We start from the raw sequence: 15995 nt of genomic DNA on the forward strand, positions 1-15995 counted from the left end.
TTTTTTTGGCCAGCTAGTCGGGTCAATGACCAACCAATGGACAATTATGATGAGTGATTACTAAAGAACACAAACTAACATTAAGTACCTACGTAGTTCGCGCTGATACAACTTCTCATTAAAATCACTTTATAGTTTTCCTCATAACAACGGTATTTTTTTTATATTTTGAAATCAGAATCAATGATGTTTTTATTACAATTTATAATCAATAATTTTATACCTAGTAGATACCTATTGAAGACATTCCGAATATCTATTTCTTAAAAGTGTCAATCGCATGTGCGTGCCTCTATATTGTTGATAATGACTGTACCAAGTAAGTTAGGTATATCTATGTTTTCAAGAGTAAAATGGTAAAGAGATTAAATATAGGCGTTTATTTGTTAAAAACACCAATACATACCTATGTATAAGTACATCCGAGGTACATCCTAAGAAAACAAGCTAGGCTTTTGTCAAAATGTAAGTGTATAATAGAGGTACCTATTACATTTTGTCGAAATATTTTTACATACCTACCTCCCAAACTTTCCCGCCAAATTAGATTCCTATTCTTATTTGTTTCGTTTTCTGACTGGCTGCAAGTAATGGTCGATTACGGTCAATAATAGCGGCAAATTATTTCATTGTCATGCATGATTTGCATGAAAGCTTTCATATTCATATTATTTTAATCAAAAGGTGGTCAGACAATCATTATTTTATTAAAAACAGTGGGTATCATACCATCCTGCAGTACGCAATAATAAAATTTCGGCTTTCGTTCGGAAATTGGAAACATCATTCTGCCAGTGTTACTATTATTTTTCTAAAAACAATAACCTGGCACATTTAGTTTTTATTTTTAACTCCTATGAGATTTTGCCCTTTTGGGAAATTGACGTTTAACGAGTTTGCCCTTCTACGAAGTTGCCCTAGCGAACTAAGGAAATGACTACCTTGTAAGCTTTGTCCATCACTAAAATTAGTCAGAATAATTTAAAATTATTCAGCCTATCCTATTTTAATACGGAAAAACAATTTTTAATCATTCTATGTTATTTGGGTGAATATCAAAATGTCAAGTTTGGTGACGAACTTTCATATTATTATTTTTTCGTGAAAAATTGGGTTCCGACATGAAAAAGGATAGTTCTAGCTACGAGGAACAAGTTATAGGGTTTTAGTAGAACTACCCTTTTTCATGTCGGAACCCAATTTTTCACGAAAAAATAATATTATGAAAGTTCGCCACCAAACTTGGCATATTTTGATATTCACACATTTACTCTATATATTTTTTTTTCTATTTGTTTAACAGAGCGAAGAGCAAGAACGGCGGGAGACTACTAAGGGAAAAGTTGGAGAAAATCGGCCTGAACCTACCTGCAGGCCGGCGGAAAGCGGCCAACGTTACGCTGCTTACCTCACTTGTTGAAGGTACACACATTTTTCTTCGCTATGACTTTGATTGGGCATCGTGCTCAGAGCACTCGTCAGTAGATGGAATGTAGCTGGATGGATGGAACTTCGAATACCGGAAGTCGGTATCATTACCGTAAACACAAAAATATCCTGAGGAAACCCACATTCCCGAGAAATACGAGCAATAAAAATAATATCTAGCATGAACTAACGAAAAATCCCTCCACAGCTGAGGCGGTGCACCTGGCGCGCGACTTTGGCTACGTGTGCGAGACAGAGTTTCCTGCGCGTGCGCTCGCTGAGTACCTCGCAAGACAGTACGCCGAGCACGACGCGCGGCGTCGCCGAGACTTGCTGCAAGCTACTAAACAGGTCAGTTCGTCAGTTGTTAACTCAACCAAGTGGATGAATTGTGTGAAAAAGGACCTGTATGTGAAAAGTCAAAGTACGGAAAAGACGACTGGAATACCTACACGTTGTGCCGACCCCATTTAGAGTGGGATAATGCTGGCCACAGGTATCCTCTCAATCGGAGAGTAAGGAGCGTATACCACATTGCTCCACTGAAGGTCGGTGGAGTTATTTGACCCCAACTCATTCATCAGAGATATTAAACTAACTGTGTGTTATACTACTTTGCGGGTTCTGGGCAACAACAAACACCAAATAAGTATTCCAAATGTTTATTTGCGTTGGCGTAAACAATGGTGATTCGGCGGATTGACAAGTAGAAGGGAAGAGAAAACCGCGGCTGTCAGAACTGACAGCAAATATAAGCTCGGATACACGTCATAACAGAATATGAGCTCGGATACACGTTATAACACTGTGTCAAAAAGCCTATGCACTAAACTGACTGACCGATGACCGACATTGTGTAACTTTTATCATAACATAACATAAGCTCACGCCTATATTCCAATTCGGCTAATCAGTCAAAGGTACAGCCATCACAAGATGAACTAAGTACCCAAACCTCACCGAGATATCTGTTAGACCAATGTGATAGGTGGTGAGCCGTATCGCCGTCTAGATAATAAACGAGCCAACTGTGTTAGTAAAAACTGCACTTAAGATAAATTAGATATATAGATAGATAGGTTAGTGATTATTTAGAAGATATGAATGCATGGGATTAACTGTCTGAGAACTGATAATATGATATATTTTTTTTTTTTAAAAAAAAGGACGTCTAGGGCCCTCTGCCGAGGTTTTTCTTGCAGCTTCTTTTCCCCGGCTATACAGATTCTGAGAAGCTGTAGTAGTTTTAGGCGGATGAGAAAGATATTTTTGAGAATTATTATATAACTCATCGGTGCAAGTTCGGTACCGGGGTTCGGAACAGCGCTCCCCGTTTGAGAAATTGGCTCATTCAGTAATGTTATACGTTATTTACCAGGTGACAAAGGAGCTGATGGACCTGCTGAACCAGGACCGGTCCCCGCTGTGCAATACCCGACCCCCTCACCTGCTGGAGCCGGCCATACAGCGGCACCTCACACACTTCTCCCTCATATCGCACGGCTTCGGAGGGCCTGCCATTGTCGCCGCCCTCACCGCCATACAGGTATGATAGTCTCAATCATGATAGCATAGAATGGTAGTTACTTGTCACCGTAGCATGGAGCCTGAATATCACGCGCAATATATGAACCAACGCTATAGATAACGTCATAAATAAACCTGTGCAAACTCCATGGTACAGCTACTGGAATTGTATCAACTTGTGATTATTATCACATGGTATCATACTGAAAATAATACTGTTCATAATTGTCACAAGATAACAATTTGAAATTAGCATGAGAAAAAAGTTTGTCGTTTTATTGTCACAATATATTCCTTCTGGCCAATAAAGTATTTTATTATTATTATTAATTTCTGTAATCAAAGTAATGTCTTAATCCAGATCATACGATTGTCATTGTAATTAACTTTTTATCCTAAATAAATAAATTATACGTATATTGAATTTATTTCTTATTGTTTCAGAATTTCTTGAACGAGTCGCTCAAGCATTTAGACAAATTATATCCTCAAAGTGGAATGGTATCATCTTCCATGGACAAGACAAAAATGGATCCGGACATCAAGAAGTAACGACAGAGAAACGGCGGCGACGTCGGACTTTACTGCAAAATACGCACATTAGGCATAAACAAGTGAACGAAATGGACGTTGGGTTGTTTATATGTCTATTTTAGCGAAAAGTTGACATACTGCCATTGCTACAGCGCGGCTACTATAAGCTGGTATAACAACGTTGGAAGACAGAACTAATCTATTCATCTTTTAAGACCTTGAATCTATAGTGTGTTGATCGAAGTTCGTTTGTAATACAAAAATAGGCAAATGGATGGAAGTACCTATTGTCAGAAAAATGAGAGATAGGCGCGGTAGTTTTACACCAAACCAATGAAAGACAGTGGAGGATATCTCTTCGAACATCAGAAGTCAATATCATTACCGTAATCACAATTATATCCTAGAATCTTTTGTCTTTTTGCAAATATCCAATTAGAACTTATGTTTGTCACCAACTTACGTACGTTCTAACTGGATATTTCCAAAAAGACAAAAAATCTAGGATATTTTTGTGTTTACGGTAATGATATTGACTTCTGGTGTTCGAAAGACTACCCTGGAGCCACCATATAGTAAAATCACTGTATGTTCACAATGTGATGTGTACTTATTTTTATGACAATCTGACGTGGCCCGCATACAAATAAAGTGCAATTATAATACTCGTGATTGTGAGATTGTAAATATAGAACTAAATACACCTATAGTATTACTTTAAGCATTTATAGCTTGTAATTTTTATGCGTACAGGACAATTTTTACATTCAAAAACAAAATAAGTTCGTTAGACAATATAGATTAGCCCCCGTAGCATGCTGCTCGCATATCGTGCGCGATGCTATAAGCCATAGAATTGGTAGCGTTAGCTTATTTTATCCCAACGCGCGCGATAGCGACATCGTGTTACAGGGGCAGAATTAATCTATAGGTAAACCACCGCAATATAAACACATATCAAAATGTTAAAATGTAAATAGTTACACAAAGAAAAATTCAAAATATGGTTTTTCAAAAATTTACAGTCCACGGAATAAGATAAGAAATGAATTAATAAAAACCTCTTTAGTTTGTAATTAGTTATAGTTTTGCTAGTGAATCAATGTGAAAGTGTGCCAATTAGTTATAATATGGAAATTACTGCAATTTCCGATGGTAAAGTATTTAATATTTATTATTGTTATGGCTTGTATGTATATATTTAAAATAGGGCTGGTGTCTTGCCCGATTTTCAGTTTTTCACAAAAGTATTCAGTTGAAAATAAATATTTTCATGACATACATAACTATACTAATTACTTATGAGTTTTCTTATCTTTGGAAAAGTTTCAAAACAATATAATATAATTTGTAAAGCTAAAGGACTAGTTAACAAAACGTTAAACCTTATAAATTTTTTGAAGAAATTTTTAAATTAAAACCTATCGTCAGCCTTTCTTAGACCAAAATCATAATTATTTTTTATAACATTTTTGTCGCCACTTTCTTCTACAATGTTAAAAAGAAGTCCTACTACACGTTTACTGTCTGAAAGTATGATGTGCCAAATGATACTTTAATAGTATTTAAAAACATAATTATAGTTTCTCTATGTTCAATGTTTATTTCAAATTAAAGGTATTTTTATGATCCATCGAGTCGCTTTGTAAATATTTTTCACGTTGTAATTTAGTTCAATAATAATTTTAAGCACCTTTTCTATCTGCGATATTTTTCAAAAGCTCATTTTGCTGATTACCTCATTGTAATAAGATTTACATTTTGTAAATTAAGCATAAAATAATGCTGCCACAGCCTGTGAAAATACTTGTTTACTTATTTTATTTTTGATTATATTATTGGTGTCATAAAAAATTATTATGAACAAATGTGTTTGTAATATTTTAAGATTTTTAAGAAATTACCATTGTGTAAGTACTTGAATTCTGTTTCGTGGAGTAAAACAACGATGTTTACAACAATATTGTTTTTTTTTTTTTGCTACCCTCTCATTCCGTGACAGAAGGGGACAGGATATGTATGCAGGTATGACATTATGCCACATTAAAACGATGCATGAGAACCTTTGATGAGAACCGTGACATTCATGCTTTTAAATCAAATTGGTACCACAATGACATTAATCTTGTCCCATAATTAGTTTTCTAATAAAACAAAAATATCCTACATATAGCGAGAAATCATAAAAACATGTCTTTTTCTATTCCACATCGTAACTTAATGTTTAAAAAAAAACGATTCAAGGTTTCCAAACGTATTTTAAAACGTCAAATAATGTCACTGGCAGTGAAGAAACCGCCGTCCTTTCGAACGAAACGATTTTACAAGTTTTATTTTATGATGAGCTCTCAAACGGAAATGGATATAATAGAAGAAAAAGAAGTGACTAAAACGTGTTTTAAATATAGGGGACGATTATTTGGCAATCTAAACATTCTGTACAACGAGGCAAATACGTTGTTTGTACTTTGGAATAAATACCAAATATTTCTTCACGAAGACACTAACTTTGATAACGAGGGTAGAGTTTTCACCCCGGACTTTCAAATACGTCGATTGATAGTGTCTGACAACTACATAGTGTGCCTGGACTGGAGTGGTAACCTGCACATCATTTCATTGAAATTCAAAAATTCTGCCCAGAAAAGATTTAAAAGTTGTTTCCAACCACGCGACAAAGGAATTTTGAATTGCATAAAATACACGACAGAGAACACTTTATGTTTAAAAATGGATTGTGACACTTATTTCTTATGTGTTAATAAAATAAATGTAGAATATCAATTAGAGAAAAAAATTGGCTTAAAATTGCCCAAAGAAGACTGGCCACTGAGAAAAGCTGATCAGGAAAAATACATCTTATATTCTTATGCAATTAACAATGAAAATTATCAGGTAAATAAAGAATTATTCAATGCTAAAGAAAATGTATGGAAGGATCACAGTATAGTGCTTATCTCTTTTGATAAACTAGCTGTGTATGGTTGTCTATTTAGCCACAGAAGTGCTGATGATGAAATAGACTTAATTAAGTTATACACAAGCCCTATAGAAATCTGCGATTTAAAAATTATTGAAAAGGATGGTTTAAATGTAATTGTTGGAGTAACAACGGGCTCTATAATTCATTTACCCTTGAAAAATGTACAAACTTCACATGAAGTTCAATTGATACATCTGAATTTACCGCTATCGAAGTTCATAACCATTAAATCAAATGAGACTCTAATTTATACTGATGGAAAATCAATGTGGAAAGCAGAAAATCTATTTTCAAGGGCATATTTGGAATTTCAACAATTCTTCATCAAAGACGTGAAAGATTTTCTAAGATACGGAGACCAACTTGTCTGTACAACATATACCAATATGATTTATATTTTTTCCTTAGAACATGAGGATTCATTTCTAAATAATGGTGAAAGTGAATACTGTTCTGCTGAAATTTTGTTAAATAATTCAGAGTATGTATACCAGATCATGCTGGAAGGAGAGAAAATCAAACAGCTCCAGAAAAAAACTGACAATGAAGCATACTACATAACGTTAATGTCATTGTCATGCAGACAAGATCTTATGAATGAGGTTGTACTACATAACACCATCGTCTATGAAAAATATGAGGATGCCATCAATGAAATTTCAGAAATAGTTTTAACAGAAGATTTGAGTGAATATTTCCATCCCGATTCTTTATTTTTCCTAACAAATATAACACCGTGCCTACAGGATGAAATGTACTATACTTTTGTTCAAATGTTTGAGGAATCGATATTACATATAACATTGTTAACAGATGAAAGAGTTTTAAAAACTACCAGTTTAAAATTGAATGAACCGACAAAGCAAAATAATATCTTAATACCGTTACATAATGCTAAAGATATTACACAAATAAATATTGAAATTAAACTGGTGGTCATGGTACCAGCTGCATTGGACGACACAAAAGACATTTGGATGGTTGTTTATAGAAAAGTGGTTGCTCTAAATACAGAACATTTTATTAAAACAGCTTCGACTTCTTATTACAGTCTGAAAGAGCAGGGAAAACCTATGGAGGAGTTAATAAAAAAAACAGTAGAAAATCAATATGGAAACTTATTCATAATCACTAATGTTACCCAGTCATTTACCAATACAAACAATATACTGTTTTATGTCAAACTTCCGGAGGGATTTCAGCAGATTATAGACAATGGGAATTATTTGCGAATGCATCTTAGCTTACAGAAGGCGACAGCTATACAGAACCATTTATCTTCAGAAGAATTTTTGGCGTCAAGAAGTGATATTTCCTTTCAGATAGGAAATGAAATACTGAAATTGAGAATATTGAATGATGATTTCAGCAATCCACTGTTGAAGGTGTCATGTGCGAATTTGAAACTGGCTTTTGATATGAGGAATTTCTTTGCTAGTTTGTTCTACAATGATTTCCAGGACTGTTTGCCTGGGAATCAGTTTGTTAGTAGTGCATTATATACTACAATAGAGGTGAGTACTATTTCTATGCTGGACTATATTCTGCTATATTATGCATGGTATAAGAAGACCAGGTATGCTCAATTCTATGTCAAGCCGCCATTGCAACCCATTGATGACATAAGTGTTACCATTAAATTGGTATCTCCAACATTCCAAGGACCTAAATATTATTATTGAAAATTAAAAGAATTATTGACTAATGTATCCAATTACTATTACTTGTCATATATATAAAAAATATTAAAACTGTTAAGTAAATCTTTAAGTAAAAGTTCAAAATATCCTGACAAAGTAAATATAAAAACATTGGTTGTGGGTATTTTAGTTTTTACGAAATGGCAATACAGGGCAGGATGACGTCAGCTGGTCTAACCTTGAAATTTTAGCTGTCAGTTTTGAGCATGCATACCTGAGGCCTGTTTAATAAAACTTACAATTGTAAATTACAATGACAATTTGATGTACATTGCGGAGTGTGTGATCATGAATATTTTGCAGTTTCATATTAGCTACGTAATGAACATCAAATTGTCGTTGTAATTTACAATTGTAAGTTTTATTAAACAGGCCCCTGGTTTTCTTATACCATGATATATGATAAATATGTACTAATGTACCCAACTAAAGGTTGCGCGCCGCGTGCGCCTATTATATCGCGGGTTTCGACCATAGGACGCAGTGAATGTTATCCACGTAGATAACGTCGTACGAGCATTAGTCAAAACCCTCAATATAATTCACGCCGCGGTTGCCGTGCCGCGAGGGCTGGAGGAGATTGCTACTTAGCAATAAGGCCAGCTATTTTGATCTTCATTTCTGTATCTGTGTCGTTTGGGGGGGGGGTCAAAATCAACCAAAAGGAGACCGCTCTGGCTGGCAACCCCGGATCTAGAGGGGAGTAACTGGATTGGGCACACCTGCCCTGTGAATCAGAGCTCTTAGCGGTCACATAATACTCATACATTTAAACGACATTTTTAAAAGATTTAACTAGGTATATTTCGGTGGCCGTAAACTAATCAAAAAGAACTGTATTTTTAGGGGTGCCACTGTGGGGTCTAGCCCTACCTAAATATTTTGCTAGGGTCACCACTTGCTAAGTGTGGCTCAACTCTTTCCGCGACATTCCTGAGAGCAGCATTTCTGTTTTTCTCATCATACCTTATCCATTCGAAAAGAAAAGAAATGCACAACTAATAACTATATTGTTTCTTTTTACAGAATATACAAAGGGCATTGAGAGACAGTATCTATGGTTCAGAAGAGCACATTCTAACGTTAACAGAACAGTTCCAAAGAAACGTCATAGGAGCTTTACCAATATGAATAGAATCTAAGATTAAATGAAAATAAATTATTTTTATTTATATTATATATCCCCCGAAATAAATGCTTTTTTATTTATTTACATACCTCTGCTTTTCCTTCCGGATTTTGTTAAATAGCTGAATGTCAATAAAGTAGTAAAATAGGACTCTCCATTTAGTGACTAGTCCTATTTTTATTTAATTTTATAAAAGGGTTTGGCTAGCCTATCCCTTTTTTATCTTACGTAGCGCATTACCCACATAGCCCTTTTAAAATCAAACCCAACCCTTTTTTTTATCTAACCTAACCCTTTTTTAAATCTAACTTAACCCTTTTTAAATCTAACCCAACCCTTTTTAAATCTAACCCAACCCTTTTTAAATCTAACCCAACCCTTTTTAAATCTAACCCAACCCTTTTTAAATCTAACCCAACCCTTTTTAAATCTAACCCAACCCTTTTTAAATCTAACCCAACCCTTTTTAAATCTAACCCAACCCTTTTTAAATCTAACCCAACCCTTTTTAAATCTAACCCAACCCTTTTTAAATCTAACCCAACCCTTTTTAAATCTAACCCAACCCTTTTTAAATCTAACCCAACCCTTTTTAAATCTAACCCAACCCTTTTTAAATCTAACCCAACCCTTTTTAAATCTAACCCAACCCTTTTTAAATCTAACCCAACCCTTTTTAAATCTAACCCAACCCTTTTTAAATCTAACCCAACCCTTTTTAAATCTAACCCAACCCTTTTTAAATCTAACCCAACCCTATTTAAATCTAACCCAACCCTTTTTAAATCTAACCGCTTTTTTCATCTATTCGAAAAGAAGGGTTAGGTTAGATTAAAAAAGGGTTAGGATAGATCAAAAAAGGGTTAGGTTAGATCAGATCAAAAAAGGGTTAGGTTAGATCAAAAAAGGGTTAGGTTAGATCAAAAAAGGGTTAGGTTAGATCAAAAAAGGGTTAGGTTAGATAAAAAAAAGGGTTAGGTTAGATAAAAAAAGGGTTCGGTTAGATCAAAAAAGGGTTAGGTTAGATGAAAAAAGGGTTAGGTTAGATCAAAAAAGGGTTAGGTTAGATCAAAAAAGGGTTAGGTTAGATCAAAAAAGGGTTAGCTAAGCCTTTGCGTAGAATAATCAGAATCATCCTCAAAGTTTTCGTTACGATATCACTAACACCCTCTATACTGAGACTATATACTTTTCCAAGGACTCACACAGAGTCACCACACCGATGTGATTATGGATGGACCAATAAAATGATCCTCAAGTCACACCATAAGTTTATTTATCCAACTAAGCGGCGTTACTGTTTTTTATAGTGGGAACTGAAAAAAAAAGAAACTTATTTTACCGGTGGAAAATGCCCGAAACCTTCCTTTATTTTGTAAATATTTACTTCATTACTGAAATATTCCACCTATCAACAGGCGCTGGTTAATTCAGAAAATAAAAAATATATAATGCCGGCTATTCCGTATGACTAAGAACAATTTTATTGATCCATAGTCACATTGGTGTGGTAAGTCGGTGTGACTATGGGTCGTATGGGTTATTATTGAGCCCCAAAGGCCCCTCAATAACTCATTTATGTGTAAAGAAATAAAACACGTGTCATAGGCATTAAAATCTATATTTATATTAGACCATCCGCCTGAGGAGCTCATTTATCTTGTCCTCGCGGTTGCCGAAGTCACCGCCGTCGACGTAGTGGATAGTCTTCTTGCGCCAGCCGCCGGTCGGGTTGTTCAGCTTGAAGGGCCACAGGAAGTTGCTGGCGTACTGTCGAGGGAAAATTTTAAATTCAAATTCAAAACTATCTTTATTCAGTAGGTACACTTAGAATCGTCAATCTTTACATAACGAACGTCTCATCCGCCTAAAACTACTGCCTAAATAATCACTAACCTTATTAACCTTTTTTGCAAAGTTTCTATTTAACTACTGTCTTAAAACAGTAATGAGACCTGCGAATTGGCTCGACAAATACGGCGATACGGCTCACCTATCACGTTGGTCTAACAGCTTGGTGAGGTGTGGGTGCTTAGTTCATCCTGCGATGGATGTACCTCTTGACTACCTCAAATGGATCTATTTCTTTGTTCCTTGTGTCTGTTTTGTGTTGTGTATGGATGTATCTCTGTCTACGCCATTGGGATATAGTCGTGAGCTTATGTTATTGAACGCGACTCTTCTCCACTATGCTTTTTTTTGTTTCTTTTTACTTATTTTAACTACTTTTACAGATAGCGTAATTGTGCCCTTTCTAACAGGATGAACAATCGTTGTGGGCGATAGGCTGATCCCTCACCATAAAGTTCATAATACATCTTAGGAATTCATATGAACAGTGGCTACTAGTTCTTTTGATTTCTTGTGGCTCTGCCCACCCTATTAGGGGTTACGTATACATAATCTCACGACTCGTTTCCGAATAAAATACTACTTTTACTGCATTACTAAACTGGGAAAATGTGTCCGAGAATCGAACCCGGGACCTCCGGATCGTAAGCCCAACGCTCAACCATTAGAACACGGATGCCGACTTTACAATGTATGTATAATGTTACGTATGCCTTGAAGGTATGTACCTTGAACTTGTCTCCGACAGTGAAGATCTCGTGGATGAGGTCCTCTACGCAGATGATGTTGCCCTTGCCGAGCTTCTCCTCCACGATCGTGTTGGAGGTGATGGGCACGCGCTGCCCGTTCACCTTGGCGAAACCGCGCTTGTAGACCAACTGGAAAACGACAATGAATGTTACAACCAGGCTGCTTAGAAAATAAATGATTCATATACAGGGAGTGACAGACATCGTAAAGAATACCGAGGGTGATGATTCAAACCATGATTCTGAGTTGACATCATGTGGAATTTTCGGAAAATCCATGTTGTTTTTTGTGATTTTTGAATTTTCAGTTCCATACTTTTGCGCCGGAAAATTCAACAACATACGAACTAACATGACAATGTCATTAACACCCTGTATAAAATTGTTGAATGGAGGTCACGACAACAATGCATCACTGCAAATTGAACGTCACATTCACCTATAACCCCATAAACTAGCAGAAGAGCATCTCTCGTCTCTTTCGCGCTAGGCAGTTGTACCGTATCTTTGTCCCTGTCATATGTAGACTGCTTGCAAAGACGTACAATCATATTTCAGACATACCATGGTATAAGAAGACCAGGTATGCTCAATCCTACGACAAGCCGCAATTGCCAGCCCATTGATGACGTAAGTGTTACCATTAAATTGGTATCTCCAACGTTGCAAGGACGTAAATTTTACTATTGAAAATTAAGTGAATTACTGACTAATGTATTTAATCATTAAAACTGTAAGTAAATCTTTTACAAAAAGTTCAAAATTTCCTTGCAAAGTAAATTAAAAACATTGGATGTGGGTAATTTATTTTTTACGAAATGGTAATTCCGGGTGGGATGACGTCAGCTGGGCTAACCTTGAAATGCTAGCTGTCAGTTTTGAGCATACCTGGTTTTCTTATACTGTGAGACATACATTCAATGTCAATGCTTTAGTGAAACTTTTCAATCAGTTCTAAATCCAAAAACTTAGCCTATATCCTGAAGGCTTTTGAGCAGTAAAACCTAATAAACACCATCTGATAAAGTATCTTATAAAGCGTGTTGGTCAAATGATCGACTCACCTCGCGCACGCTCTTAAGGTTGGGGTATCCCCAGGTGATGTAGGGCTCCGCAATCCGCAGCATGTTGATGGTCGCCTTGTTCAACCTGACGAACACACCGTTGTTGATCTGTCGCAGTCTGAACAGCTGCAGGACTTTGCGGACCTAGGACATGTAGATAATAAGATTAGAGGTCCTTGTCATACAATAAGGAATGATACTATGTATAGAACGGCAACTCTTCGCTTCGCACCGGCGGTACTTTAGTCTTCAATCGTATAGCGTCAGACATCACACACACAGTTGCGTAAAAGGGTAGTTTCCGACTAGTCAAATCACTTACTTTTTACTAAACGTCAAAACACGAAATTACTCTAGTATTTCTATGAAAAAGCACACAGTATGTCATAGAAAAATGTGATGAAATGTCGGACTTAATAATAAGTTTTTCTTCATTCAAATTCATAAGTAATATTAATTAATTATTATAATGTACTATTGACAAATACATGATATGAGCATACCTAAATTGTAACAATATTTGCATGCTATTGTTGATGGCCTGATAGGAGGAACTTTTTTGTACATCCATCAAATTGAAATTCAAAATTCAAAGTATCTTTATTTGTAACATAGTTACATTTTGAATCATCATTCAATCTATTAAAGTACCCTTTTCAAAGGCAAATGAAGGATATATCTATTTCTATAAAGTTAAGAAAAAAAAAGAAAATTTTTTTTGTCAGTTTTAGTCTTTGTTTAGTAATCCCCAATATGACAAAATTTGTTTTTTTTCTCAGATGAATAAATGTTCAAATTGGTAAACATACCTTTGGTGACACCTGGTTGATACCACGGATACGGATGACGAACGCCAGCTTGGCTTCCCCGGGCACGTAGTAGTTGCCACGGTTGCGGGCCTGGAGAAAACACACGTATAAGATTCAGAGAAATTACAATACAGGATGTCAGTGACATTGCACCGAATAATTCAAAAAAATAATTTTCATGTTTTTATTTTCAGTTCCATATTTTTGCAACAGAAAATTCCACTTGGTATCAACTCTGAGAATGAATAGACAGAATCATAGTATTAATCATCCCTCCAAGTTTTCATTATGGTGTCACTAAAACTCTGTATAACCTCAGAAACATATGCATATGCAATGCAGTATAGCTAAAATAATAAAATAAAAAATACTGTAAAAAAAAAACAGTTTTATTTTAATAAAGAAACCTACCTGTCTGGCTAGCCTGATTTCATCACGTTCCCTGATGCGGTACTCCTTGACGTACTGTTCAGCGCGCTTGAAGATCTCCTTCTTCTTCTTGATGGCAGCAGAACGCCTCTTCAGCGTAACCTAATATAAATAACAGAGTTATAAATACACATAATTATGAGGGTGAACGTAGAAATGTGAGGATATTATGTCAGAATACAGAATTAACAGCATCATACTCAGATGAACTATGCCTTTGTATTGGGAATCATCATTATTGAAACTACAACTGATATAACAAACTGAAAACATTTGAATGTCCTGAACAAGATCAAATAAGAATAAAAGGAAAAATAGTATGTTTTAGCAACATTTTATCTAATAATAATACCATCACTAATTTAAGAGCCATGCTCTTGTCAGTGTAGCAATCTCCATGTTACATTTTTGGGAAAAATAGGCCCTTTTGCCCTTACAGTACTTTGTCTGACGCGATTGGGAAAGCCGTACTAGGACAAATAATAATAAGTAACCAAAATTGACTTCCATAATTTTGTTGCTTTGTAAAATTGAATCTAGATTAGGAAGTGAGTATATAAGTATTATGTCTCATAAAATGGAAACATTAAAGTATGTCACCTGTAGGCGGCGGGCACGGAGGGCCTCCCTCCTCTTACGGTGCTTGAGCACGGACTCGGGGACAGCGGGGAGCTTCTTGCTGTCCTCCTTGCCCTTCACGGGCTTCTTCTCGGCCGCAGCCTTCTTGTCTGTAGTAGCCACCATCGTGCTGCAAACATGTTACTTATTAGTTATATGTTACAGCAATGTAATATAACAGTCCACTACTCGGCATAGCCACATTAGGACATACATAGCCTACTTCATCGCATCTCTTTTGTGGATTTTGTGTCCGCGTTTTCAAGCCATCCCTAGACTCTACGAGAATAATGGTTAAACTGCTGTTTAAAGGTTAGTATTGCAATGTCTACTAAAGTTAAATATTGCTATACATAGCAACAGGAAGGTAGGTGTTGTAAATTACAAGAATGTGCAAGTCTTACAACCCAGAATGATCATGAAAGGTTATCTTGCAAGTGTAATAGTAACAACAAAAACAATGAAAAATCCAATAATTTGGGACAACATGTAAACGATATTTATTAATTTCGTTTAAGCTGCACATTTAGATATTATAGGAATATCACTTTTTTGATGAGTGACAACAAAGTTTACAGGAAGCAGCGCCTAGATTTATAGGTTAGAATGGAAACATTTTTTTACTTTTTGGGCCATTAAATATCGTAATATATATTAGACTAGCGACAATTGGAACTTTAGATTGAAATTAACAACACTACACTACAAAAACTAAGGGCTTTTTGAGAAAAATCCATGGAATGGTGGCATGACGGCATGTCCTCCGACCGCCACACTTTTTAAGTGCACTTTTCACAAAACCCACAAAATATTTTGTAATACTGACACTGTATATAGTTTTCTTATTCTAATTACAACAAATTAACACCAATTTCAATATAAATTACTATTTTTTTAACAACCTGCGAGGCAAAACTCCACGCGGCACGTGTGTCAAGTTATCAAAAGAAAGAAACAGAAAATCTATTTCCTGTGTTCGCCATTTTGTTTATTTTTCTTGTAGCAACACTGTGTATGTTCCAGTGGGCAGATAAATTCTCAACGGGTTATCGATATTTCTATCACTGTTTTACTTGGTTTTGAATGTAATGCACCGTCTCTTTCTACAAATGTCAAATGTCGTTAATGGAACACTCGCCCAAAAACAACAGTATATTTCGAACAAATCTTTTTG

The 15995-nt window shown here is 35.7% G+C and overlaps 3 protein-coding genes across 4 annotated transcripts in view; 2 read left to right on the top strand and 1 right to left on the bottom strand.

Moving 5' to 3' along the window:
• The window catches only part of LOC126376606 (transcription factor AP-2-epsilon), a 97075-nt gene extending 91625 nt beyond the window's left edge, over positions 1-5450 (top strand). Inside the window, exons 8-11 of the mRNA XM_050024102.1 lie at positions 1304-1422; positions 1637-1779; positions 2807-2974; positions 3400-5450. Of these exons, the coding sequence (XP_049880059.1) occupies positions 1304-1422; positions 1637-1779; positions 2807-2974; positions 3400-3507 (538 nt within the window). The 3' untranslated portion in view covers positions 3508-5450. The remainder of the gene's footprint in view (positions 1-1303; positions 1423-1636; positions 1780-2806; positions 2975-3399) is intronic.
• Positions 5451-5780: 330 nt separating this feature from the next.
• LOC126376505 (uncharacterized) lies at positions 5781-9367 on the top strand. Its single transcript, XM_050023944.1, has 2 exons — positions 5781-7986; positions 9199-9367. Exons 1-2 carry the CDS (start codon positions 5827-5829, stop codon positions 9301-9303), a joined length of 2265 nt encoding a protein of 754 aa, XP_049879901.1. The 5' UTR covers positions 5781-5826; the 3' UTR covers positions 9304-9367.
• Positions 9368-10906: 1539 nt separating this feature from the next.
• Positions 10907-15800, bottom strand: LOC126376684 (60S ribosomal protein L7). Of its 2 annotated transcripts, none has more exons than XM_050024237.1 (7): positions 15724-15800; positions 14804-14951; positions 14186-14305; positions 13775-13864; positions 12966-13109; positions 11881-12030; positions 10907-11071 (listed from the first exon to the last, which is right to left on the bottom strand). In XM_050024237.1, exons 2-7 carry the CDS (start codon positions 14945-14947, stop codon positions 10931-10933), a joined length of 789 nt encoding a protein of 262 aa, XP_049880194.1. In that variant the 5' UTR covers positions 14948-14951; positions 15724-15800; the 3' UTR covers positions 10907-10930. The 2 variants fall into 2 exon arrangements, with proteins under 2 accessions (XP_049880194.1, XP_049880193.1); XM_050024236.1 differs by lacking the exon at positions 15724-15800 and adding an exon at positions 15648-15670.
• Between the last annotated feature and the right edge of the window lie 195 nt (positions 15801-15995).

Source organism: Pectinophora gossypiella, chromosome 21 (genome assembly GCF_024362695.1).
Source record: "Pectinophora gossypiella chromosome 21, ilPecGoss1.1, whole genome shotgun sequence".
Classification (NCBI taxonomy): Eukaryota; Metazoa; Arthropoda; class Insecta; order Lepidoptera; family Gelechiidae; genus Pectinophora; species Pectinophora gossypiella.